We start from the raw sequence: 27,821 nt of genomic DNA on the forward strand, positions 1-27,821 counted from the left end.
ACCTTTATAATATTAAACTCATTAATCAACTAAATTAATTTGAAATTATAAAAAATTTTAAAGAATAAGAAATAAAAGCAAATTTAAATAATTATTTTAATGATTTAATTTATCTAAAAATTGACTTAGATTAATTTAAAATTATTTTATTAAATAAGTTTGAACGAAACATAGCTCACTCGCCATACGTAGTTAGACGTTGTTGAAGGAAACATTGTTGAACGAAACTTGGGCATCACTACTCCCTGTCCTCATGACACGTAGCCTCACAGTTCGCTCGCGACGATGTCATCCTGGTGCGAACAATCCTACTGTGCATGTGGTTCGACCATTTGAATCGGACGTTTGGGATCGCCTCAGCAACTCAATTAGGGTTTGCCAACACCCGGCTATTTAATGCCCCTTCCGACTAGCGGTGCCTGCGAGCGCAGAGCTGTGCGGTTGCAAGCGGGAGCGGCTGCCCTTCCCAAGTCCTATCAGAATCATCTCAAAAACTAAAAAATTAGAAAAGAAAGGAAGAGAAAAAAAATTGAATCGACGGGTCTCCGATACATCAATCGGAATCCCGTCTTCTGTCGTTGTTGCCTCTTGATCGGTTAGGGCTCGTGTAGGATCCGGGGAAGAAACGGTATTGTGGTCGTCTGTATTGGAAGGGCGAGATGGCGCAAATGCAGATTCAGCCCCATGTGATCTCCAGCGCGGCTGCGGCGGCTGCAACGGGCGGCGGCGCGGTCCAGTTCCCCTTGACGTCGTTGTACGTCGGTGACTTGGACCTCGGCGTCACTGACGCGCATCTGTACGATGTTTTTAGCCAGATCGGGCCGGTTGTATCCGTCCGCGTGTGTCGCGACATCAACTCCCGCCGCTCACTTGGTTACGCCTATGTGAACTTCAGCGATCCTGCTGACGGTATTTTTGCACTCTGACATTGCGTTTTCTATTTTGGTTGTTGCTTGATCGATTTGCATGACGGGGTCAACCAATAAATGATTTTTTTTGACTTCACATAAGGCATATTTTACATACAACTATTCTCACGTAAAACCCAATTGTATATAAAATTTGCTTTAGTTCTGTTTTCTTTCTAATGTTCTTACTAGTGGTTTAAACTTTCTGGGTTCACAATGTTTGTTTGAGCCATGGTAGATAATTTTAAGAAAAATCTTGATAGCGCAGTGGCCAATAAGTTTACCCGAGTCTGCTTATTACTTCCTTAGGTTGAAGAACACTTAGACAGTTGTAGCAACTCATTTTTTTTAGGCTGTCCTTGTTTCTAAATAGGGAGAGATTTGTCATGATCGTTTTAAGATTCACTGCAATGACATATAGAACAATGCTTTAGATTCACTGCAGACATTTATAACTTGAGAAGTCAATGACGTACAGAACACCAGTGTTTGGGTGTTACAATGTTACAACCTCTCGTTTGCTTCACCTTCTTTTCCTGAATCATAAAGCTTTATTTATTATTGCTAATTATAGTTGAATCTGTTAGAGTTGAAGGTCTAAGGAGTAGTTTAAGACCAAATAAAAGCTTTAATGGAATTAAAAGTGACTTGATTGTTCTCAATATTTCCATTTATAAAGCACTGCAATGGAGATATAATATCCATACACCTTATAACTGAAACACAAAAATATTGATGATGATGATAAATTGAGAGAGTGATGACCCATACTACAATCAATATATTTCATTTGCTTTCAAATAACAAGATAGGCATGACATACATTCTTAGACTTGTTCATTATTGGATTTTATATCCTAGAATAATCAAGAGTGCTTTATTATGTAGATAAATAACACATTATAAATTTTCTCTAAAGAACTTGCCCTTCTAAGGCATCGTTTATATATATTATCTTTTGTATTTACTTCTTGTTCTTGATCTGGAAATGGAAATTATGCCATTGCATTCTTTCTATTACTTAGGCATTGGATTGATGGTGAGGCTAGCAGGGGTAGTGATTAGTCGATTGTTTCAATTGCTTGATTATGTCGACAATTAGTACACAACGAAAATAAAATACAAACAAAGACACAAGTAAGCAATAAGAATTTTATGTACCTTGAAACCCTCGGTTCTTATTCCATGATATATGATTCGTCAGTGAATCACCTTTTACAATCCACTATCTTTCTCCTTTTTAGAAGCATCTTGTAACTTGAGATAAAAAGAATATATAAACTTTATTGAAGAGTGAGACATATTTATATACAAACTAGAGATATATTTTAGGAAACTATAATTAGGCTAATTGACAATTAACCTAATCGACCCATATATATTAACTAATTTGTACTAATATGGTAACTAATATATACAAATAATACTCCCCTCAAGTTGGAGTATAAATATTAATAATACCCAACTTGTTACAAAGATAATCAATTCGAACCCCATTTAAAGCTTTTGTGAAGATGCCCCCTGAGTTGTTTTCTAGTCTTCATATATCCGGTAGCAATCAAGCTTTGTTGAATTTTCTCACGAACAAAATGACAATCAATTTCAATGTGCTTAGTTCGCTCATGAAACACAATATTCAATGCAATATGAAGAGTAGCTTGGTTATCACACCACAATATAGTTGATGTTGAAATTTTAAATCCTACTTCAGTCAAGAGTTGATATATCCATATTATCTCGCACACAAACTGTGTCATAGCCTTATATTCTGACTCTTGACTGGATTGTGAGATCACATTTTACTTATTATTATTCCATGGGACTAAATTTCCTCCAACAAAGATACAAATAACTTGAAATAGATCTTCTATCCATTTTAGAACTTATCCCAACTACATTTGAAAAACATTTAATATGAGTGTGCCTATTATTTTTATATAAGATACCCCTTTCGGATACTCCCTTCAAGTAACACAAAATTTGTTTTAATGCTGCCCAATGATGACCGGTTGGAGATGACAGACTGACAAAAGTTATGGCAAGGTAATTCAAATTCCCAACCAACCTTTGCTATCTCTTATTATGTTTAAATAGTTCCCCATCTCCTTTGAGATGCATGTTCTGAGTTATTGGAGCACTAAAAGGCTTTGCCATCAATTTTCCTGTCTAAGTTAATAAATCAAGGACATATTTTCTTTGAGATAGAAATATATCTTTTTTACTCATAACTTTAACACCTAAAAAATACTTTAGTATCCCAAGTCTTTCATATGAAATTGAGTATGAATTAAAGATTTAAAAGATGAGATTCCTATAGTATCACTTATAGCCGTCTACATATACAACTAATAGAATAATACCAGCTTCTGCTTATAAAATACAGAATAATCAGACTTACTTTTCGTCATACCAAATTTTTCAATAATCTGATTAAAATTTTCAAACCAAGCATTAAAACTCTATTTCAAACTATATAAAGATTTTCGAAGACGACAAACTTGCCTGGACTCCCTTGAGAAACAAAATCAGGAGGTTGCTCTATATACACCTCCTCTTGAAGATTACTACGAAGAAAAGTATTCTTCATATTAAGTTGATGTAAAAACCAATGATGAGTAGCGGTCATTGAAATAAACAATCAAACATATGTCAAGTGTCAGAATAATCCATCCTATAGATCCGAGTATAGCTTTAAGCGATAAGACATGCTTTTAATTTGACAACTGACCTATTCAGATTGACTTTAACTGAGAATACCCATTTGCATCCAATAGCTGGTTTCCTTACAAGTAGATTGACCAAGTCCCAAGTGCCATTGTCATTGAGGGGGTGCTTGGTTTGTGGAAGGGAATGAGAATAGGAATGATATTCATCGAAGTGAAGAATGGGAATAGGGAGTTTTGAATCCGTGGGACCCACCATTCCCATTCCCTCCATTTTATTTGGTAATGGCCCAATCCCATATTTGGGGGTTTGAATCCGTGGGACCCACCATCAATATCCCAAACCAAACACTAACTTTCAATCCCATTCCCATTCCTCACTTCCATTCCCTCCAACCAAGCACTCCCTGAAAGCTTTCATCTCCTCTATCATTGCATCTTTCTAACTAGGATGAGATATGACTTCATGCACAGTCTTAGGAATAGAGGACGATAAGCCATTATAAGAAAGAAAAGAAGTAGGATAAGTACACTGTTGTTTACCTTTACGTAACAAAATAGGAAGATTATCGCTGGATTTGATGATGAAGTAGTAGGTGCAAGACATGAATCTAGAGGGCGATACCTGTAGTAAACTTGAATAATAGAAGGCTTGACAAGTCGATTTCGGAACAAGTGTGGAGGGTGTGATAGAATACACTAACAAATCATCATTCTCCCCTTGATGAGTCGGAGTAGGTGAGGATGGGAAATAAGGTAGGTCTTCCGTAACATCAATTGAGGTAAAATATTTGTTAATACTGAGACAATAACACGTATAACCTTTCTAAAGATGAGAATAACCAAGGAAGATACACTTTCCAAACTTAGGATCTAATTTAGTGACATATGGACGAACATCTCAAACAAAACAAGGACTACTAAATAATATCCTAAGGTTAATAGGAAATGATTTACTAGAAAAAGGATTTTGTAAGGGATTTTTCCATGAAGAGCAGAGGATGACATGCGGTTAATGAGCAAACATGTTGTAGAAATTGTATCAGCCCAAAAAGGCTTGAGAACATTCATTTGAAATAAAAGGGTGTGCAGTTTTAAGATGTCTATTTTTACGTTCAGCTACACAATTTTGGGATGAAGTGCCAACACAAGAGGTTTCATGAAGCGTTTGGGCGGCGTGAGGCTATCTAAGCCTAAGTCTGAGGCAGACTTGGCATTCCAGCAGGCGTGGCATGGGCACAAGCCATGCCAAGCAGCAGACTGGTAGTGCGCCCATGCCCAAGTTTGCAGGAGTCAGACTTGACATACATCTGAGCTGGGCATGCGCAAGGCATGCCAAGCGGAGCGGCAGCGTGGGGCCGTCCAAGCCTAAGTCTACACGAGGAAGACTTGACAAATGTCTAAGCTGGGCATGCGCGCAAGGCATGCTTAGATGCGGCGAAGGATTCTGGTAGTGCGTGGGCATTGTCCAAGCCCGAGTCTGCAGGAGGCAGACTTGGCAATGAAGCGGGCGTGACATGTGCGCAAGACATGCTAAGTAGCCAGTGGACCGACAATGCGGGGTTGCCCAAGCCCAAGTCATGCAGAAGGTAAAGACTTGGCAATCCAGTGAGCATGACATGTGTGCAAGGCATGCCAAGAATTGGAGCAGTGTGCATAGGGTGCTGCTCAAGCCCAAGTATGCAAGAGGCAGACTTGGCAATCTCTCGAGTATGGCCTGCTGAATAGTGGAGACTTGTGACAGTACACGGTCCAATGCACTAGACATGTAGGGGCAGACTTGGTGATAATGCAAGCAAGGCATGTGTGCTGGGTATGCCAAGCACCAAATGAGCGAACAGATGAACTTGTCTGTGATGTGGATAGATGGACTTGCCTGTGTTGCCAAAGGATCAGATAAATGGACTTGTCTGTGGCAACAAAGGTGCGGGTAGATGGACTTACATGTGGCGCCAAGGGATCGGACATATGGACTTGTCCGTGGTGCTAAAGAAATAGAGTCGTGGGCCGAGCACTTGGTGTGCAAACATACTTTGGCGAGGGGCCAAAGAAGCGGAGCCATTGATGGAGCGGATAGATGGACTTGTCCGTGGTGCAGACTAATGGACTTGTTTCCAAAGGCAGACAGATGGACTTGTCTGTGGTGTCAAAGATATGAAGCCATTGTGCGAACATTGGGTGGATAGATGGACTGTTCGTGGTGCTAACGAAATCAGATTGTGGTCAAGCACAAGGTGTGAAGATTGACACTTGGCGTGGACGTGAAGCCATGGGGGCGAAGCACAAGCGGTGCATGCTGACACTTGGCATGGACCAATGCAACATGATGATGGGGCAAAGCACAAGGTGTGCAGGCTGCTACTTGGCATGGAGCCAATGCAACCAAGACATGTGGACAAAATGGTTTTGTAGAAGTTGAGTCGGTTTTGTACATGTGGCATTGGTGGTTAGGGCAACTACCATGTAACTTCCTTGTAACCGCTTACCTTTGCATGATAAATAGACAATATGGGTCATTGGCAAGAGGGTGCCAAGGGTGGTGCCAAAGTGTGCCAAGAGTGGTGATAAGGGAGTGGCCAAGAGGCAAATCATAGGCGAGATTCTAGGCAAGTACCAAGGGGCATTGTCTAGGCGGATCGTGAAGAATTGTCAGCAAGATCGTGAAGAATTTGTATGTGCGGATCTTGAGCGATTTGTAAATAATTCTGTATTGTTCCACTTGTATTCCTTTGTTATCGGGTTAATGAAGGTTGGGAGTTTTCCTGTACTTGTTGGTGTTGCTGGCTTGCTTGAGGCTTTTGTTGTGTCTTTGTATTGGGCATTCTTCATACCTAACCTCGGTGGTGCATTTGTTGGTAGGCTGAGTCAAGTGCGGGACTTGATTGCCACACTGGGAATTTTCTAAGGTGAAAATTTACCCCTGTGACAATTGGTATTCTGACCCATATATGACTGGAATAAATCGGATATATACTCCTTAGCATTATCACTTTGCAAGGTACGGATGAATGTTTTGAGCTGAGTTTTAATCTCATCACAAAAGACACAAGACAGAGAAACTAATTCGGAATGATTTTTCATTAAATATAATTAGGTTACACGAGAGTAATCATCAACAAAAGTAACATAATACCTAAAATCAGGTTTAGATAAAATAGGACAAGGATCCTAAATATCGGAATGAACTCATTTAAAAGGAACAATAACACGTTTATTTACTCTAGGACCCTAACTAAGATAGTGATGTTTTGCAAATTGACACGACTTAATCTAATGAAAACTGCTTAACATATTGTGGACAAAACTTTTTGAGCAAAGGTAGAGATGAATGCCCCAACCTACAATGATCCTTGAATGGAGAAGTGATACTCAAGTAAGTACAAGAATTTGTGAGCGGTGTGTCAAGAATGTAAAGGCCTCTAGACTCGTGTCCTTTACCAATAATCTACTTTGTCAAAAGATCTTGAAATAAGTAATGATTAGGAAAAAAAAATGAGATGCAACAATTAAGATTACGAGTTAGTGGAAATAAGGAAATTAAAGAATAAATTAGGTAAATATAAGACGGAGGACAGAGGAAGCAAAGGGGTAGAATTGATATTGTCAGACCCACAAACACAAGATGGAGACTCATCAGCTAAGGTAACAATATGAGTGTTAGCTTTGGACTAAAAAGTAGAAAAGATACTAGCTAGGGAGGGGATTCACATTCGACTCTATGTCTAAGCGTTGCTATTACTGCTGCTTGTTTAGTAAAGTCCAGTTTTGGGCCATGTCTCCCTCTCTCTCTCCCTAGCTTTAAAGTGAGCTATCCAAATCTAAGGGGGCGTTTGGTTCTTTCCTAGGAATATGTATCGGAATGGGAATCATTGTATAGTGGAATGAGAATGGGTATGAGCATGAATATCACTCTTAAAAGCAATGTTTGGTTAGTTACATATTTTCTATCGAAATAAATCAAAATTTTCTTTTTTACCATTAAAGAAAAATAAGAGAAAGAAATAGATGTGAGAGAAAGATGAATGTGAGAGAAAAATATGATGAAAGAGAATGATGAGAGATAAAGCATGATGAGAGAGAAAGTGTGATGAGAGAAAAATGAGAAAAGAGAGTGTGATAGGAGAGAGCATGACGAGAAAAGATGAGAGAGAAAATATGATGAGAGAGGAGGAAGAGAGAGAGAGAAAATGTAATGAGGAGAGAGAGTGTGATGAGAGAGATTGAGGAGAGAGAAAATATGGTGAGAGAGAAAGTGTGATGAGAAAAAAAGAGAACAGTGAGTGTGATGAGAGAGTTTGAGAGAGAAAATATGATGAGAGAGAAAGTATAATGAGGAAAAAAAGGAGGGAGTGTGACAAGAGAGATTGAGGAGAGAGAAAGTGTGATGAGAGCGAAAGTATGATGAGAAAAAAAGAGAAAAGAGGGTGTGATGGGAGAGATTGAGGAGAGAGAAAGTATGATGAGAGAAAAAGTATGATGAGAAAAAAAAGAAGGAAGAGAGTGCGATAGAAGAGATTGAGGAGAGAGAAAGAATGATGAGAGAGAAAGTGTAATGAGAAAAAAAGAGGAAAGAGAGTGTGATAGGAGAGATTAATTAAGGATAGAGAAAGTGTGTGATAAAATGATGAGAGAGAAAATATGATGAGAGAGAAAATATGGTAAGAGAGGATAAGGAGAGAGAAGTGATATGAAAGAAAAAATAAATAAATATATTTTGATATTTGATATTAGGGGAGAAAATTTTAGTTTTAGGTCAAGGGTATTTTTGGAATAAGGGAATATTTTGATTGATGAAAATAGGGTAATAACTCATTGAAGGGGAGGTACATGGGAATGAGTTATTACCCAATTTCAAGGATTCATTCCCTTATTTGTATTCCTATTCCTATAATCCAAATATTAACAATGACAATCAATGATTCTCATTCCCATTCCCCACTCCTATTCCCTTAAACCAAATACCCCCTAAGTTCAGTGCCCTATTGGTCGATCCTAGCAAGTCGTGAATGACTCCCTCTAAAAAAACGTCAGCAATCTTTAGTTGTAAATATAGTCGCAATTTATACAATTTAATTTTTTATAGTGATTCAAAACTACTCAAGAATTAGAGCAAATTACAGCAATTGTGTGAATGACATGTGTCATTCACTCTAACCCTACCCTCGACCCTTCGATTCATGACCTTGACTTGACCTTAAGGGCATCCGTAGGGATAGAGTGAATGACCCATAGCCATTCATGACTTGTTACTTGAGCTCGAGCGTGATCGCAAGTGAGAGGGCCAATGAATAGCTTGAGACGTGACACCAGACTCAATGACTCATTTGGAGGATGAGGGAAGAAGACATGCGTTTTGTTCATTTGAATCAGCAATAGCAGTAACAGAGAGAGATGACAACTTAAATGATTCATGATATTTTGAGAACTTGGCAAATTCTCAAAATACTTTGTTGATAAAGATGATTTATCTTACTCCAATCTAAATAGTTCGAACCATTTAGTTTATGGTCTAGACATCATGAGCACTGCATCTGTCACAAGATAAGGTTTATTTTTGGTCATAAGATTTTATCTCATGCATAGTTGTCAAAAGCATTTGCTTCACTCGCTTAAGCGCGAAGCATTGCAAGGCGCAAGCTTCACGCTTCTAAGAACTTAGAAGCATAAGAGATCCAGGAAGCGTGTGTTTTGCACAAAAGCGAAGCACAGAACTTTCCTCTTTTGTTGATTTTTTTTGTTTCTTTTTTAAGTTTAAAGCCCTAAACCTCTCTCATTTTTGTTTACTTCAAACCGTTGCCTCTTCGTCTGCCTCTCGTCGCTTGTGCGTCTTTGATCGTCTCTTCGAGTTAAGTGTTTTGTTTGTTAGAATGTTGTAATTTTTCCAATGACTTCGGCATCCCGCGATCCCTCGACTCTTTTGGCGGCTCCAGATGTGTCGTGCCGTCATGGGACGCTTTCAGCTTTGCCAGAGGCATTTGGCTACGCTTCTGGCACAGTCGGAAGCCTTGCGGGACGCTTTCGGTGCTGCAGGTAGTCTCGTTGGACGCTTCCGGTACCTCGGAGGCATTTGGCACGCTTTCGGCGGCGCCAACAACATCGTCGGGCTCCTCCGGTGCCGCCATAAGTGTATCGCGACGCCTCCAGTACCGCCGAGGCATCATGATCGTGATCGCGAGAGTACTGTACGTATTTTTTTAAAGAGTTAATTAAATCAAATAACTCCTAACTTAAATGGAGCATTTTGAATAGGTTTTTATAAAGCTTAATTAAATTATTCGAATAAAATATATAAAAATATATTTTAAAAAAAACTAATAAATTTTATTAATTTATATAAATCAATAAATTAAATTTAAATATATAAAAAATATATTTAAAATAAAATTCTAATAAATTTTATTAATTCATATAAATTAGTAAATCAGATTTAAATATATAAAAAAATCAGCTTTTTATTGAACTTAGTAGATAAGTTTCCAAAATACTCAAATCACGTATCATAGTTTTAAAATTACCAAATCACGTACCCACTTGTCGTTTTACCTTTGTCCTTAAATCAATTTGACTAGAAAAATAAATCAGTCGATTGATTTTTTTCCAATCGAATCGATTTCATTCTGTTTGAAAAATCCATTAGCCGGTTTTGATCAAAATCGGCTGATGGACCTAAAGATCTCAGAATGATATGAAATCAGTTCCTATATGTTTTTAGTTCTCTTGATTGTCAAAATGTTATCAATTATTAATTTGATCAAATATATTGAGATTAGCGATTTTTTGAATATGTATTAGTTTTTCAAACACATTTATGTTAAAAAAAAATCATTACTCTCAATATATTAAGTCAAATTGATATTTGATTGCATTTTAATAATCACGAGAACTATATGAACACATAGGAACTAGTTTCATATTATTCCGAGATCTCTAGGTCCATTAGTTGGTTTTGACCGAAATCGATTGATGGACGTAGAGACCTTGAAATGACATGAAATCAGTTTCTATATGTTCGTCTAGTTCTCCTGATTATAAAAATACTATGAAATATCAATTTGACGCAATATATTGAGAGCAGTAATTTTTTGAAACTATGATCGAATGAATCCAAATAAAATTAATGTAGGTTCATTCGGCTAAAATTGGTTGATGGACCTAGAGAGTTCGAAATGAAGTGAAACCAAATCCTATGAGTTCTTCTAGTTATGATTATAATCATGCTTTCAAATATCAATTTGACCTAATATATTGAAAGTAGTGATTTTTTAAATACGAATTAATTTTTCGGACGCATTCATGTTTAAAAAATTATCGCTCTCAATATATTGCGTTAAATTGATGTTTGATAGTATTTTTACAATTAGGAGAACTAGACGAACACATATGAACCAGTTTCACCTCATTTCGAGGTCTCTAGGTCTATCAGTTGATTTAGGTCGAAACGGTTGATGGACCTAGAGAGCTCAGAATGAAGTGAAACCAGATTCTATGAGTTCTTCTAGTTCCTATGATTATGTTTATGCCCTCGAATATCAATTTGACTCAATATATTGAAAGCAATCGTTTTTTAAATATAAATTAGTTTTTTTGGTTATATTTGTGTTTAAAAAATCATTGCTCTTAATATAATAGGTCAATTGATTTTTGATAGTATTTTTACAATTAGAAGAACTAGATGAACATATAGAAATTGGTTTCATGTCATTTCGAGATCTCTAGGTCCATCAGTTGATTTCGATCGAAGCTGACTAATGATTTTTTTCAAACACATAGAAAGAAATTAATTCGATTGGAACAAAATTAGTCGATTGATTTTTTTTCGGGTCAAATTGATTTGAGGATGAGGGTAAAACGGGAAGTGAACTATGATACGTGATTTGGGTATTTTGGAAACTTATTTACTGGTTCGGTAAAAAGTTGTAAAAAAATTCTAATAAATTTTATTAATTCATATAAATCAGATTTATATTTTATAATTATTTTTTTCTTGTTTTATATTTTTTTATTGATTGATTATTATTGATTTTAGCAGTCTTGATCTTAATCTTGTCAAATACAACAATTCCATCAACTTGGAAGGATATTGTTTGGAATGATTGTTATGTAGTATAAGTGCACGGTACAAAAGATATCAAATCCACATGAACTGTTGATTAAGTATTAGTTAACTTCGCACGGTAAATTATCTTAGATAATAGAAAGGTGGTTCACAAACGCTAGGAAAAAAAGAGAAAAGAGAAGAGAGGAGAGAGAGAGACTTAGTAGAGAGGGAGAGAATGAGTGTAGTGAAGTTAGGATGATAGATTCTAGGATTTTAGTTTCGTTATGATGCTAGTTAATGTCCCTATGTATTGTTCATCTACCTAACTCCATGCTTAAACTTGTGTAGGGCTTTTAACTGGAGTCCGGTACAACTCGCGAAAGTCGCATCAAAGAGTCTACTTAAGTTCTAACGTCATTAAGTAAAGAAGCAACTCTATAAAGTTCAATTAAAGAGTTACTCTCTGTCACAGCCCCCCCCGGTCATACAATAGCTAGAGTTATCGAATGTATTTTCTAACGTTAGCACTGGAGTATCCACTCTAATTAGAATGCCCTAATAAGAATTAGTCCCTATGTTAAGATCTTTTGACTCTAGAAAGTGAGTAAGTATCGATGTCTTCTGTCACTAAAGGCATAAGATGTTCGGTTGAATGAGTATCTTCTGTCACTAAGGATCCCCAGTTATCTAGTCTAATAGCAACCTTAACATAGAGACAAATCCCTCACATCTATATGAATTGACCTTACACACATTTCGTCAAACATATACAAGGTACGACACACATAGAACATGATATCAATATTTCATTGCAAAGAAAAATGTCTAAATACATAGTTCATACATCACATCATAACTACTTCCTACATCCTAAATCTAGAGATCTACTCTATCGCAAGAGAATACAACCAAAAGACAATGAAAATAGCAAACTACAACTCAATATAAAGAAATAGAGAGAGGAGAGTGCTTATCCTTGAAGCCCGGTGTCTTTGGAGGTGTTCCCTTGCTTCGGAGGTGGATGGATCGGCGAAGATGGAAGATTTAGGGTTCCTCTGAGGGGGAGAACCTTTCTCCAAGAAATGGGGACAAGCTCCAAGCCAAAGATTCCCCAAAAAGGGGGAGAAAAACCCTTTAAATAGGGTAGAGCACGGGCCTGGCATGGCTCGTGCCACGGTCGTGTGGAATCCACATAGCTAGCTTCTATTTGGCCTTAAATCAGGTGACACGGCCGTGTGGCTTCACACGACTGTGTCCTACTTGGTCTCTGATAGGTTGCACGACTGTGTGGAGTCACACGACCGTGTTCTTCTTCTCCTTTAGTAGGCCACACGACTGTGTGGATTCACACGGTTGTTATCTGCTTCTACTATGGAAAGTCCATATGGCCGTGTGGATTCTGCCTTGGTGGTCTTCTCTTTTGGAGTGTGGCACGGTCGTGTGAGTTCACACGGCCAGAGCTTGATTTGGCACGGGCAAGACCACATGACTGTGTGGTTTCACACGACCTGAGCTTGATCTTCTCTATGTTCGTTACAATGTGTATTTTTGTTCCATTTTCGCTTCAAACGACATCCTGTCAATCAAAACAAGTAAAGAGCAGATTTCCGAATAGAATATAATGGAAGTACGATATTATAATAAAATAAGGTGCTATAAACATAGATTATGCTGATAAAATACAAGTAGATGTGTGGCAAAATATAATCTACGTACATCAATTATGTAATATGTTTGGCACGGTACATCAAGTAGATTATGCTGATAATGAAAGTCCATATGGCCGTGTGGATTCTGCCTTGGTGGTCTTCTCTTCTGGAGTGTGGCACGGTCGTGTGAGTTCACACGGCCAGAGCTTGATTTGGCACGGGCAAGACCACATGACTGTGTGGTTTCACACGACCTGAGCTTGATCTTCTCTATGTTCGTTACAATGTGTATTTTTGTTCCATTTTCGCTTCAAACGACATCCTATCAATCAAAACAAGTAAAGAGCAGATTTCCGAATAGAATATAATGGAAGTACGATATTATAATAAAATAAGGTGCTATAAACATAGATTATGCTGATAAAATACAAGTAAATGTGTGACAAAATATAATCTACGTACATCAATTATGTAATATGTTTGGATCCTAAAAATCCAAATATTGTCAGTTGTATTTTTTTGATAAAATAACAAATAGCGGAATTTATCGACACAAGCTATATTTAGTTGGGGGCAAGTTATAATCTACGTACATCAATTATTTAGTTATATTTTTCTCTCATAATACTTTCTCTCTTCATTTTTTTCCATCACTCTTTCTCTCTCAGCACACTTTCTCTCTCATTATACTTTTTCTCTTCTCAATCTCTCCTATCATTCACTCTCTCCTCATTTTCTCTCATCATACTTTCTCTCTCTTCATTTTTTCCCAACACACTTTCTCTCTCATCACACTTTCTATCTCATCATTTTCTCTCATCATATGTTTATCTCACATTCAACTTTCTCTCTCATGTAATTTTTTCTCTTATTTTTCTGTAAGGGTAAAAAAGAAAATTTAGGTTCATTCCGATTGAAAATATTTAACTAACCAAACATTATTTTTAAGAATGATATCCAAGTTCATACCCATTTCCATTTCATAATACTATGATACCCATTCCCATGTCGATTCCTAGGAGAGAACCAAACGCCCCCTTAGATCGGGGATGAAACCTCCATCATATCTTGAAGTGAGGGTTAAGTATTTGATAGGGTTGACAAATGCGAACTCGCTTCTCAAATCCCATGAAGAAGATCATGCTAAGTTTGGGTGTACAATCATGGCAAATGGATGAATGGATAAAAAGCATAGGACTCTTATAAATTTTTTGATGAATGGTCTCAAAGGAAGTATATTTGTTGAATCAATTGATGCTTCATGCTATTCTCACACAACTAACAAGATGTTTGAGTTACTTTCTAAATTTGTGTATCACATTGGAGAAAAAAATGTGGCTCAGATTGTAACAGATAATGCAAGTTGCAATGTCGGTGCACGTAATATTTTAAATTTTTTACTTTTAATTAATATTTGGATCAATTTTTTTGATTATTTTTTTTTAGGACATCTTTTGGAAAACCAATTTCCACACTTGTACGGGCTCTTGTACAACTCATTGTTTAGATTTGTTGTTCGAGGATATATTTAAAATTTCTCATCTCAGAAAATTGCATGAATGAGCGTTGATGGTAAATGGTTATATTTACAACATACCACAAGTATTGAGCATGATAAGAAAGTTTACTAGAGAGAGACATGATAAGAACCGTAAAGACACGTTTCGCAACCATTTTTTTTTTTACTTTAAAGCGATTTTATGTATAGCCAGCAAATTTGAGAAAGATGTTTATATCTGAAAAGTGGGTAAATAGTCGATGTTCTAAAGAGATTACAGGAAAACGTGCAGTAGAAGTGATATTTATGTCTTCTTTTTGGAAAAATATGATTTTTACATTAAAAGTTGGTGGCCATAGACACTGGAAAAAAAAAGTCTCCTATGAGTTATATTTATGAGTCACTAGACATGGTCAAAGAAGCTATCACTACATCATTTAACAATAATGAAGAAAAATATCGTAGCATTTTTGACTTCATTGACGAAAGATGGAACGTCCAATTTCATCGACCTTTGCACGCAGCCAGATATGTCTTGAATGCATAGTGTTTTTACTTAAACCCTGACACAGAAAATGACCTTTGCATGCAGTCAGATATTTCTTGAATCCAGAGCATTTTTACTCAAAACTTGATATAGAAAATGATACAGAAGTGATGGTGTCACACTCGGGGGGGATAGTTTCCGGTACCCCACTTGGTGATAGTATAATACAAGAAGGCCTAAGAACCATCTAAACAGAATAATAAGGAAATTTATCAATTTTTATATTTATATCATCTTTTTCGTAGATAACAAAACTATACAAGTAAGATGACACATGAAACAAAACATAAATTCAACGAAGCAAAATTAAAAACAAACCAGGAATTAACACGTTGAGATCTCTTAGCAACTTTATGTAAAGCTGGGACCTTCTATAATATCAAAAGGAGTCTGCAAAACTGGAGGTCAAGGAATGTAGAAAGTTAGCCAAATGGCTAAGTGGGTAATCAAGAAAGATGTGCGTGAATTTAATCTTGTTTAAGAAATCAAAGAAGTAGAATAAATCACAATCTTTTATTATAACTTTAAGTTATTCTTAAAGTTCTTCATTTATACATAAATATTTATGTATATTTATCTTCAGTTATCATCATTTATAATCATGTAATATTTTTATATTAGAATTTAGAATTTTCACTTTATCATCATTTGTTATCATCGATTAAAATCAATTCTTCAGTCTTATTATTTAATCAATCGATATAGAAGTCATTTATGGTAATTTCAATATGTATATCAATGGTCTAAATCTGATAAATCAATTAAAAAGTGAATAACTGGAGTCAATATCTTCAGAGTGTAATGTCATATGTATAGGTTAAAAGCCTCTAACCAACTCCTGTAGACCTACCATTCGAGAAAATCACGTCGCGAAATGCGTCTCCTCAGGGTATAATATTGTTGCATATGTCATCTGACATACGAGCTATTAGTTCTCACCGGTGGAAGATATAATAAACACTGACTGAGGGCTACATCACGTCACCACGCCTCGGGTGTACGGTCACTCTAGACCGTAGGTCGTCGTGCTACCATAATAACATGTGGGCAGTCCAATACTCCAATATAAATCTATGGTATAAAGCTAGGTTCATAGTCTTCATTTTTTAATATTCTTCATTTACCATCTTTATTATTTCACTTTAAGAAATTTATTTTATTCATTTATCATAATTATTCTTTTTTCATATTAAATGGTCAATCAAGTTAACATTTTTGTATTAAGTATGTTAATTTATCATCTTAGGGTTCACAGATAAAAAGTTACAAGTATCAACAGGTAGAATATCAAAAAACATGAAGTATGTAAGGTCAAGTAAGTCAAAAAGGCAGGTTTCAATAGAAAAGTAATTTAGAATATTTATTTAATTTTTAAAACAATCTTTCCCATATTAATCCTAGTATGAACCCACATGTGAATAAGAAATAATATTAATTATTTTAATCCATTTTGCTACTTGTAATATCATTTTAATTCCCTTTTGAAAACAATTATACAAATATATATAATTTCATTATTTCTTTATTCATGCACAAGGATAAATATATAAGAGTCAAAGAGAATGTACCCACTTTATGTACAACAAAAACTTCGAGTGTCGGCAAGTCACCGTGCTCCACCCGAACTCGTATCTATATATATAATACAACAATAACTCAAATTTTCAAATGATAATAAAAATCATGACATAAGATCTAAACGTTATCTACGACTCGAAGTCGGTAGATTATTATTTTTGATCTCACTATCTCGTACGACTTAACATTCCTAAAAGAGACCTCCATTACTATCTAATTATTTACCCATTCTAACCACATATTGATTAAAATGAAATATACCTATAAGGAACAGAGGCTGCTGTTAGTGGCACTGAAAGGACTGCTATTGGTAGTTGTTGGCTGGAAAGAAAAAACAAAAGGGCAACAATGAAGATGATGTTTTTCATAGGAAAAAAAAAATGAGCTATTGCTCTTGGATAAATGAGGGAGAAGAGACTACCTTTGTTGGGGTGGTTGGACAAGAGGCAAAAAGGTTTCTTGAAAAAGCTACTGCTCCTTTGTTAGGCAACCTCAGTTAGCTCCGGTGAGCTCTATCGCAACACTGAGAAAGCAAGGAGAGGATAAAGGGTTGCTTGCACTTGTTGTTGGGAGGGAGCAGCAACTAGGTTGCATTTCCCTTCTCCGCTGGAGGCTTTGGCGAGCTCCGACGAGCTTCGATGGGCTCCGGTGGCTACTGCCCAGAAGCAGGAAAATAAGGGGGAAGAGAAAGAGAGGGAAGGGAGGGGCTATTGCTCGTATTCCTCTTGCTTGTTGGTGAAGAGGAAGAAGAAGGACTCGTGCTGGAGAAGGAGCTGCTACGATCTCTTCTTTTCCTATGTCGAAGAGAAGCAGAAAAGAGAAGTAATGGGGGAAGAAGAAGAAAGAAAAAGAAAAGAGAGAGGTGAGGTGGAGGAATGGGCGTGAATATGATGTTGGCATGGGCTTGTCCCCTTTTTTTTTTTTTTAAATACTTAGATGGAACCCTAATTTAATTTCTAATGCTATGATGCCATGTAACTTGAGAAAAAGACAATGGAGATGAAACCTAATTTCGAAGGAGAGGAGATGAAACCCTAATTTAATTTCTAATGCTATGATACCATGTAACTTGAGATAAAAAGAATACATAAATTTTATTGAAGAGTGAGACATATTTACATACAAACTAGGGATTTATTTTATGAAACTATAATTAGGTTAATTGACAATTAACCTAATTGATCCATATATATTAACTAATTTGTAACGATAATATTGTAATTAATGATAATTAATATATACAAATAAATTTCTAAAGATGGAGAAATCTCTTATAATCTTTTCTTGCAAGTTGGAAATAAAGCACAATAAGAGTTACAGTGCCCTTTTATATCATAGTTAAAACATTTTATACTAGATTTTGGTTTAGTTATCCTTTTGTGTTTTGATGTCTTTTTAGGTCCTGAAACATCTTCTTGACGACTTCCTTTTGTCCGAATTCAGATGAAGATACCTCCTTTTGCTTCTTCTTTGCAACTAAAGCTAAACCTTTTTCTTTTAGCTCACAGCTAGTTTGCTCATGTAATTTAAATTCGCAAAATAAATTAATTTGACTAAAGTGAGGTTTGAGGGATGGATTTTAGTGTGTATTTCATGAGGTCTTGCTTCTCTAGCCTCCCTCCAGTTGCATGGAGACTGTTGAGAATCTCCTTGAACCTCTCATATACTTGCTCATGTCTTTCTTTGTGAAATTTTACATTTGATTGATAAATCTTGTTTAGCAATACGAGAATCTTGCTACCTTCATGAAGCTCTATGAGCTTATCCTAAATCTCCGTTGCACTCTTGAATGGTCTAACTTTATCAAGTTAATTCAATGCTTGTTTGCATTGAAGAGTTAATGTTGCATTTGCTTAGGCTTGTCGCTTCCTCTTTATTTTTGTGGTCCACTTGTCATTGTTAAGAATGCATCCAAATTCATCCATAGACATCTTGAATCCTTTCCTAATAATACACCAAATTTCAAAATCAGCCATAGGTGAAGTTGGTGTCATCCAAAAATGGTAGTTGTGCTATGCTATATAGGACCTATGTGACCAAGTGAAGATCAGAAAGTGCTGATTGTTTTCATAAAGCATATCGAAAGATTACAAGAGCAAGCTAAAAATGATTATTACTAGTGACATGTATGGTTCTGAAGTACAATTGGTGCATTTCACAGAAGTTAGCCATGGAATCATATTACAATGAGAAGACTTACCTAATTGGTTGATAATTGTAGGGAGCAAGTTCTGAAGTTCTGAAACTAGAAAAATCACAAGGTTACACTTACAGAAAACTTTCATAAGAGAAATTATAAGATGACATCATATTGAGTTAAAAAGTTGATGTTTAAACATATTGTCAAGTCAAACACATATATAAAGTACTAGCTACTTATTAGTAATCTACTTAATGAAATTTCTTCTTCTATTTTCCCTTAATTTAGGAGTGGCTGACTGGGCTTGGATATCGTTTGTTGGATTGTTGGTGAGGCTAAAGAGGGTGAATCGCTGTCGATTGCTTGGTTGCCTACAATTCAAATTAGTATGCAACAGAAAATAAAATACAAAGAATGATGTAATTAAGCATAAGTAGAGTTACACTAATGAAAACAATTAGAGCATCATAATATTAAGACAAAGAATGAGATATTTTTCATGTTGCTTCTTTGGCCCATATTTATACGCGATGAATTAGTCTTGTTTTATCTTACATTCTGCTTTCTGGCGTGCAATTAGTTGGCTGCTTCTTACTTCTAGCCAACTAGTAATGTTGTTACATTTGCCTTCTGTGTTGCAATGGTAACCTTTGTTAACTCAAACATGCTATTAGTCGACTAATCAATAGTAGTTTGTAGGTCACTTAGTTGTTGCAATCTATCAGTGTAATATCAATGACTCTTCGTGGATTTTTGTTAATGGATTAGCCAATTGAATTTGCTGTAGTTGATTGACTGGTTAAGTGAACTTGTCTCAGTTGATTAATTAGTTGATTGATTAGTGAATAAAAATATTCTGTTTATTGGAAAATCAACTTGGGTCGACTAGGCAGTCGACTCAACCATAAGTTGGTTGAATTTAGACCATTAGTTGATTGAACTTTTTGCAATTAACTAAAAAAAAAAAGGGGCAACCCGGTGCACGAAGCTCCCGCCATGCGGGGTCCCGGGGAAGGATCCATTGTACGCAATCTTACTCTGCTTTTTGCAAGAGGTTGTTTCCAGGATTCGAACCTGTGACCTTTTGGTCACAACTAATGATTTGACCAAAATCCCATAATTGACTTATCCCGCCCACAATCCTCTATACATGTGCATTTAACTTCTCTAGAGGTTACCTGTCAAATATTTCACTTCCGAGACTTGCTTCCAGGTCTTTTGTACCAAGAGACTTTTGTCTCCGACTTCTTTGTTTTCCAATCATCTAGCCACTATTAAGCTATGTAAGACTTTAATATGCCAAGTATTCAATCTTTGATCTACTTGGACTTTTTTCATTGCAACGACAATATCTATCTTAAGTAATTTGCACATGTGAGATACAACATAATACTAACTTAAACCTTTAACATCAAACCTATACCCTTAAGAGGATGATTGCACCAACATTGGGTACATTAAAATACCATGTACCACTATATTGAATTACATGACAACAAAGATGAGGTTATCCACGAATGTTTGCTTCTAGTTCTAACTATGACACAAAACTTGTTCATAATTTTTATGCTTATCAAGACTTGCATAAATCATAATGTCATGGTTATTTGATTTTATTTTTCTTGGCGATAGAAGCCCCAATAGATGGTCACTCAGATTATACCTCTTGATTTGTTGTTATACTCGATTTACATAGGTTTGATCTTAATCAAGGATTGGGTGCCGACTTGTGCCGTTTGAAACGGGCAATTTTTATTGTCCCGGCATGGGAATGACACAAATACCCTTTTGACATCAGCATTGATGGAGCCATGAGGAAATGAGATGCTTCTAATCTCACTGTGACCCTGTGGTGGTCTTGGCGAGGTTGTGAGGCCGCTGCTACCTTGCGGCGGCCTACGTCCTCGCTTGGCTGTAACTTGTTTTTTTTTTTAAATTTCTATCCGGGTTTAATTTTTATTTTATTGATATTTATAGGATTTAAAGTTTAGGATTTAAGGCTGTTAATTTCTTTCCTCTTTCTTTTTTTTTTTTAATATTTTTTATCTATTAAGTCCTTTTCTGATGGTAATTTCTTTTTCTCTTTCATCCATTTCTTTCCATCGTCCGTGTACAAAATAAACAGCAAAGAATAAGGATTGTTACATAAAATAATGAGAAAAAATCTCTTTAAGATAAAGGTGGAGACGAATTATTAGAAAAAGTGTATAACAATAAAAAATTAATAAAAATATTTTTTAATTAATATATTTTATATTTTAAAAAACACCAAAATCATATTGGCATGACACGATATAGTACCAAAATTGTATCATTCCAGTCATAAACTAAAACTTCGGCATGATTCGAAATTTTAAATCTTGATCCTAATACACAATGTCTTCTAAGCTGTAATATAATTGAATCTTAAGAGATTGAAATGTTGGATTTTTTTTGGGTTTTGTAAAAGGAAGGTCAAAATGCATATTTTCTTAATTTTTCTGATTCCTTAGGTCACCTTTTGGTTAGGCTTATGTTCTACACTTCATCTTCCATGTACAACTCAGAAAAGTATTTTCAGAAAGAATCTTGGATGATGCAATTTCTAAGACCTAGTGTTGCTTGTTTTGGTATAAATCAATGAGATTATTTTTTAAATAAATTGTTTTTTATTGTATTATAAAATTATCTTTCATTGATATTCAATTTGATGCTATGGCAATTGATATGCGATGAATTTTTTAATAGATAACATAATCTGTGAGTTTGTTATAATTCTATCTTTCATAATTTGAAGTAAGGATTTGTTTCAGTTGATCCTTGATAAGTATGTTCTAGCATCCTCTTGAGTAGATGCTGATTAACGTATTCAATGACTATGTGGGAGCTCATATCCATGGACATCTATGGATATAACACGAGCAAATTTACATTCTATTGGATTTTTTGGATATTGTGGTGACTTTCTTTCTGAATTCATTGTTTCTTGATTATGATTTTCCTCTGTGCCAAACCATCTATGTTTTGGTTGAATATTATGTGGTTTTTTTCTGTACTGATAAGTTTATATTGGCAGCGGCAAGGGCAATCGAAGTTCTTAACTTTTCACTTCTCAATGGAAAGGCTATTCGCATTATGTATTCAAATCGTGACCCTAGTGTGCGTAGAAGTGGGGCTGCGAACATATTTATCAAGGTTTGGTACTTGTACTTCTGATTTGTTAGGAATTCGGATATAGTCTTTTACCTTTTTAATAATTTTGCTTTGTTTTCTTTTTCAGAATTTAGACAAATCTATAGATAACAAAGCGTTGTATGATACATTTTCTGTCTTCGGTAACATCTTGTCTTGCAAGATTGCATTAGATGCATCTGGTCATTCAAAAGGTTATGGATTTGTTCAGTTTGAAGAAGAGGAGGCGGCACTAAATGCGATTGAGAAGTTAAATGGCATGCTCATGAATGATAAAAAAGTATTTGTTGGGCCATTTGTTCGGAAACAGGAGAGGGAGAGTGCTGCAACCAATGTTAAATTCAATAATGTATTTATAAAAAATCTCTCAGACTCCGTGACAGATGATGCTTTACAAGAAGTTTTTGGCGAATTTGGAAAGATCACTAGTTGTATTGTGATGAGAGAGGGAGATGGAAAATCCAAGTGCTTTGGCTTTGTCAATTTTGAGAACCCTGATGATGCTGCTAAGGCTGTTCAGGAACTTAATGGGAAGAAATTTGATGACAAGGAATGGTATGTTGGAAAAGCACAAAAGAAGTCTGAAAGAGAACAGGAACTTAAAGAGAGATTTGAGCTAAGTAAGCAGGAGGCTGGTGAAAAATTCCAAGGAGTTAACTTATACTTGAAGAACTTGGATGATAGCATTGGAGATGATAGCTTAAGAGAACTCTTCTCTGGATTTGGGACAATTACTTCTTGCAAGGTCTTCTTTTGTTTATAATTTTTTGTTTGCCAACATATTTGACAACTTGTTAACTCATTATCTTATTTTTATTTTATGTTTTGCAGGTCATGCGGGACAAGGATGGTATGAGCAAGGGATCTGGATTTGTGGCTTTCCAGTCTCCTGAAGATGCATCACGGGCTGTAAGATCATCAAACATCTAGACCCTTTCAGCTGTTTCTTTGTTTATTAATTTTAATTTATGGGGGTGTACATATGTTAGGTGTCAGAGATGAACGGAAAAATGGTTGGCAGTAAACCCCTTTATGTTGCGCTTGCACAACGCAAGGAAGATAGGAAAGCAAGATTGCAGGTAGTTTGGCGATGTTATTTTAGTTATTGTTTTTATTTCTTATATCTTGAACATAAATGTAAATTGCATCTTTGCTTGCTCTAAACCCCCATCATTTGGGTCAGCGTCAATAATAGCCTCATTTTAATATACAGGGTAGTACAAAACCTGTTGGTAGTTCTTTGAGATTATAGTTAATTTTATTGTGGTTGTTTATGTTTCTTAAATAGGATGATGTAGAATTAAGGGTATTATGGATGTACGTAGATGTTTTTTTGGCCCATTCCTTCTTGCTTATTTGGGCATATTTTAGCTATAGTTTTTTGCTGATCAATGAGGCAACCTTATTTACAGGCTCATTTTTCACAAATTCGTCCTGTACCAACACAAGCTTCAGTTGCTCCTCGGGTTCCATTATATCCTCATGGTGCTCCTGGATTGGGGCAGCCACTTTTCTATGGCCAACCACCACCTGCACTTGTTCCCCAGGTTTGTCCATTATACATGACATGTTATGTTTTGAGTTGGTTTTCATATACTTGTTCTTGAAATTGTTCCATGTTGAGGCAATTTATTGATTATAGTGTCAATACTTTTGTGTAACCTTTCTCTTTCATAGCTATTGATTGTGCTTTTCTTAAACATCGATGGTAGAGGTGTCAATGAGTCGTGATTGTGCCAAGCAGTACTTAGGCTTGCCTCAGCCCCAAAATTCCTGATTTGAGCTAGGGTTAAGCTCAGCCAGGGGGCAATCAAGCCATGTTGAACGTGACTCAGACCCACCCGACCCAATTTTAAAATATGAAATATTTTTATAAATTATTGGAATTCATAAAATATTTTAAAAAGCAGAAAAATATATAAGTTAATACTTTATATTAAATATTATTAAAATATTTAATATTTACAATTATGTTTATGTCAATTATAAGAAGATGGTGATCCTGACTTAGCCTTGACTTGCGGATCGTGACCCTGTCCTTGGCATGTGTCTGCAGATAGTGTTGGTCCAGCACCTGGGCCTAGCGCAACCTGAACAATGTTAGACTGGGTCTCATGGTTGACTGGACTCATTTGACACTTCTAATTGCAAGGAATTTGTAATTTTTTTCTCTTTTGAACTAATTTGTCCAGGTCGTAATCTGAGCATGTAATTGGAACAAATTTATGCTATCATGCTAACTCTATTTTCCCCTTTTAAAAAACATTTTTAGATCAAGGAAAGGAAAAAACCAGTTAAATTTCTTTTCAATATTCTGTCACCCTATTATCTTCTCACAGGCTATAAGTTATTACCTTATTTGAGGAAAATTGCCATCAAGTTTCTTGAGTGGGGAGCCAATGGAAGGAAAGAGGAGAAAACAAGGTTCTCTCGTTTGCTTTGAAAGAAAATGGGAAGGATGAGGTTGGAAATTTTAACCTGGTTTTTTCCTCCCAAATATTTCAACTTAAGGGAAAGAAAGAGTTTCCTCTTCCCTCTTTCTACCTTGTGCTCACTCCTAATTTGCCTTATAATAACTCTACCAACAAATGTGTGGTGATAAGGTTAAATCGTGTGCTGGGAATTGGTGTATGTTGTGATTTGATGTGTACAACGTTGGCGCGTGTGGACTGCTCATATCTTTATTGCCCTCTTTTTTGGTCTTTGACCACGTGATGTCACCACGTAGCAGTTTGAGAATCTTGTGGTGGAGGTTGACATATTGCAGCTTTGGCAGACATGTTGAATGGGAATGAAATGTAGAGGAACAAAGAGGTATGATTCATTCCTTATTATGCGAGTGAAATGGCCACAAAGTGAAGTGGAGTGCCAGATGGAGGACACGTGCAAAGCAATATGACTGTGGATAGGAGCAGATTCAAAGAATCAATATACAGAGTAGCACATTTCAGGTGGAACAACAATAAAACAACATAGAGTAAATAGATATCTCAATGGCCATGCAACATTTGACAGAGGCCATTGGACTAGTCACACATCCTAGGCCTACAAAATCGATGAGAATTTTGTGGAATCTTGGAGGGCGTGGTGACATCTTGCAAAGACCTTTGGAATGGATGCACCTTCTGGTACATATAACAAGCGAGGGAATTCTAACCATATAGGGAATCTTGAACTGCATGAAAGGTGATTAAATTTTCTCTAGTTTGAAAACTCAAACCTCACTTGGGCTATTATCTTTCTTCAACCCCACTTCCTTTTCAGCCTGCTAATTAAGTCATTTACAACAAGGTTGATGCTCTGCTCTATCTCAATCATTTATCTCATCCCAACCTTGATTACTGTTGGACAATTCTACCAGACACCAAAATCCAAACACCAAATACGAAGCAACATAGCAAATTGATGTACACTTCACCCTAACCCACTTTTCATAGTCAAACTAGTTCCATTTCAGATGAACCTTCTTGGACTTAAATCTCAACTCGGTCAAACTCCACCTAAATTCTTCTGATCTGTTTCCCAGCCAAGGTCAGATCTAGTTCTTGGCAGTTGGCAAATCAAGTGTAATTTTCTGTGAAAATACAGCAATTTTATTTGATTTTTTTATTGTAATAATTGAATGGTTTTTTCTATTGGAAGCCTTTCCTGTAATTTTGAATTGTCGGTGTATCCTTTTTTTTTTTTTTTTTTTTGGCAAATTTCATATATCATAATACCATAATAGAATAGACCATGTAAAAGAGACTAGGATGAGAAAACAAGGGCATAAACTCTACAGTGACTAAGACATAACATGACTTCTAAGTCACTATTGGCTATTGATATCACCTTATAGTCATTTTATTTATGAATGCAATAAGACTTATTTTTCTTAATCATTATTATATGTTCAGTTCACGTTGACTCATATTTTGTATCCATTTATATTTTTTCTATATTATTGTTAAAGTTTGAGATATTTTGTTTTTTACCTTATATGACCTTTATCCCATGGATTGAAATTTTCTACCGTGTTAGGCAAAAATGGTTGAAACATACATATCATTTTGGTAAATTCCTGAAACTCAATACTATTCGATATACACAATGTCTCCTCCTTTTGCTTCATTTCTTTCCTTCTTCTACCTTCAATCCATCTCCGACACCATGCATCCAAAGTCAATGTGAAACTTTAGTATGACTTGAGATTAAAGCTTCCTTTATACTTTTATCTTAGAATATAAGTTCATCATTTCTTCCTTTATTTTCTAATAATTTTTGTTCAATTTATAATATATTAGATTTAGTTTAATTTGATTTACTTTTTTTAGTTGGTTATTTAATTTTTAATGAACCTTCCTTTTTATTTAACGAGTCTTAATCATATTTATCAAACTGAGTTGTCACAACCCTTTTTCTTTTCAATTTGTAGGTAAGAACTATATTGTTTTATATGTGAGTTGTATTGTATTGTATTGTATGATAGGAATTAAGTGAGTCGTAGTTTGATACTCTGGTTTAGAATTGAATTGATATACATCAACGATTCTATTACCCAATAAGGATGATACTGAATTGAAATAATGTGCTCCCAATAAAAATTTACAGCCTGGATTCGGTTTTCAGCAGCATCTTGTTCCTGGGATGAGGCCTGGAGCTGCACCGTTTCCCAACTTCTTTATGCCAATGATCCAACCAGGTCAGCAAGTCCAACGGCCTGGCGGAAGGCGTGGGGCATCTGGTCCCATTCATCAGAATCAGCAGCAACCTATGCCCATGGTTCAGCAACAGGTTGCTACTTTTGCAACTGTCGTCTGTGTATGGCTGTATTTTTAATAAAAACTTAGGCATGTATGCATATGCATTTTATCAAATGTCATAAGCCAATTGAATTTTTTGTGGATTCTATTCAATAATGCCAGATGTTTTCAAGGGGTGGACGACCATATCGATATCCTGCTGGGCGTAATGTGCCAGATGTTTCTGGTTTTGCTGGAGGATTGTTCCCATATGACATGGGCGGTATGTCCGTTAGGGATGCGGGCATATCACACGCTATACCTATTGGAGAATTGACTACAGCTCTTGCAAATGCTACACCAGAGCAGCAGCGAACCGTATGACATTCTTCATTTAAGCAAACCTGCCTCTTTGATTAGCTTTGCGCTCTGTGCACCATATGCTATATATAATCATCTGTTCATTTTCAGTTGCTGGGCGAAAGTTTGTACCCACTTGTGGATCAGCTGGAGCACGAGTATTCTGCTAAAGTTACTGGCATGCTCTTAGAGATGGACCAAACTGAAGTGCTACATTTGCTGGAATCTCCCGAGGCTTTAAGTGCCAAGGTAGCAGAGGCCATGGAAGTCTTGAAAAGTGTTGCACAGCATCAGCAGCAGGCTGTCTCACCAGCTGACCACCTGGCTGCTCTGTCACTAAATGATGTTGCTCCCTAAATTTGCCCCCCTGATTCTACTGGGGCTTCATGGTTTGTGTCTGAGCGAGTTTTGCCTGGACATGTTCTTAGAGGTGACTTTGCCAACGTTTTGGTTATTTATTCAATTTGCTGTGTAGGAAAGGAGATCTTTGAAATTCTGCTGCTATTTAAAATGGTTTTTTAGAGTAACCGCAAAAGAGTTGTGATTCA

The 27,821-nt window shown here is 36.1% G+C and overlaps 1 protein-coding gene across 2 annotated transcripts; it reads left to right on the forward strand.

Moving 5' to 3' along the window:
- Positions 1-406: 406 nt before the first annotated feature.
- LOC122019726 (polyadenylate-binding protein 2-like) lies at positions 407-27,821 on the forward strand. Of its 2 annotated transcripts, none has more exons than XM_042577219.1 (9): positions 407-909; positions 22,077-22,195; positions 22,281-22,937; positions 23,024-23,101; positions 23,182-23,271; positions 23,605-23,739; positions 26,783-26,965; positions 27,097-27,291; positions 27,385-27,821. In XM_042577219.1, exons 1-9 carry the CDS (start codon positions 660-662, stop codon positions 27,628-27,630), a joined length of 1,953 nt encoding a protein of 650 aa, XP_042433153.1. In that variant the 5' UTR covers positions 407-659; the 3' UTR covers positions 27,631-27,821. The 2 variants fall into 2 exon arrangements, with proteins under 2 accessions (XP_042433153.1, XP_042433154.1); XM_042577220.1 differs by having other exon boundaries at positions 26,801-26,965.

Source organism: Zingiber officinale, chromosome 9A (genome assembly GCF_018446385.1).
Source record: "Zingiber officinale cultivar Zhangliang chromosome 9A, Zo_v1.1, whole genome shotgun sequence".
NCBI classification, from domain to species: domain Eukaryota; kingdom Viridiplantae; phylum Streptophyta; class Magnoliopsida; order Zingiberales; family Zingiberaceae; genus Zingiber; species Zingiber officinale.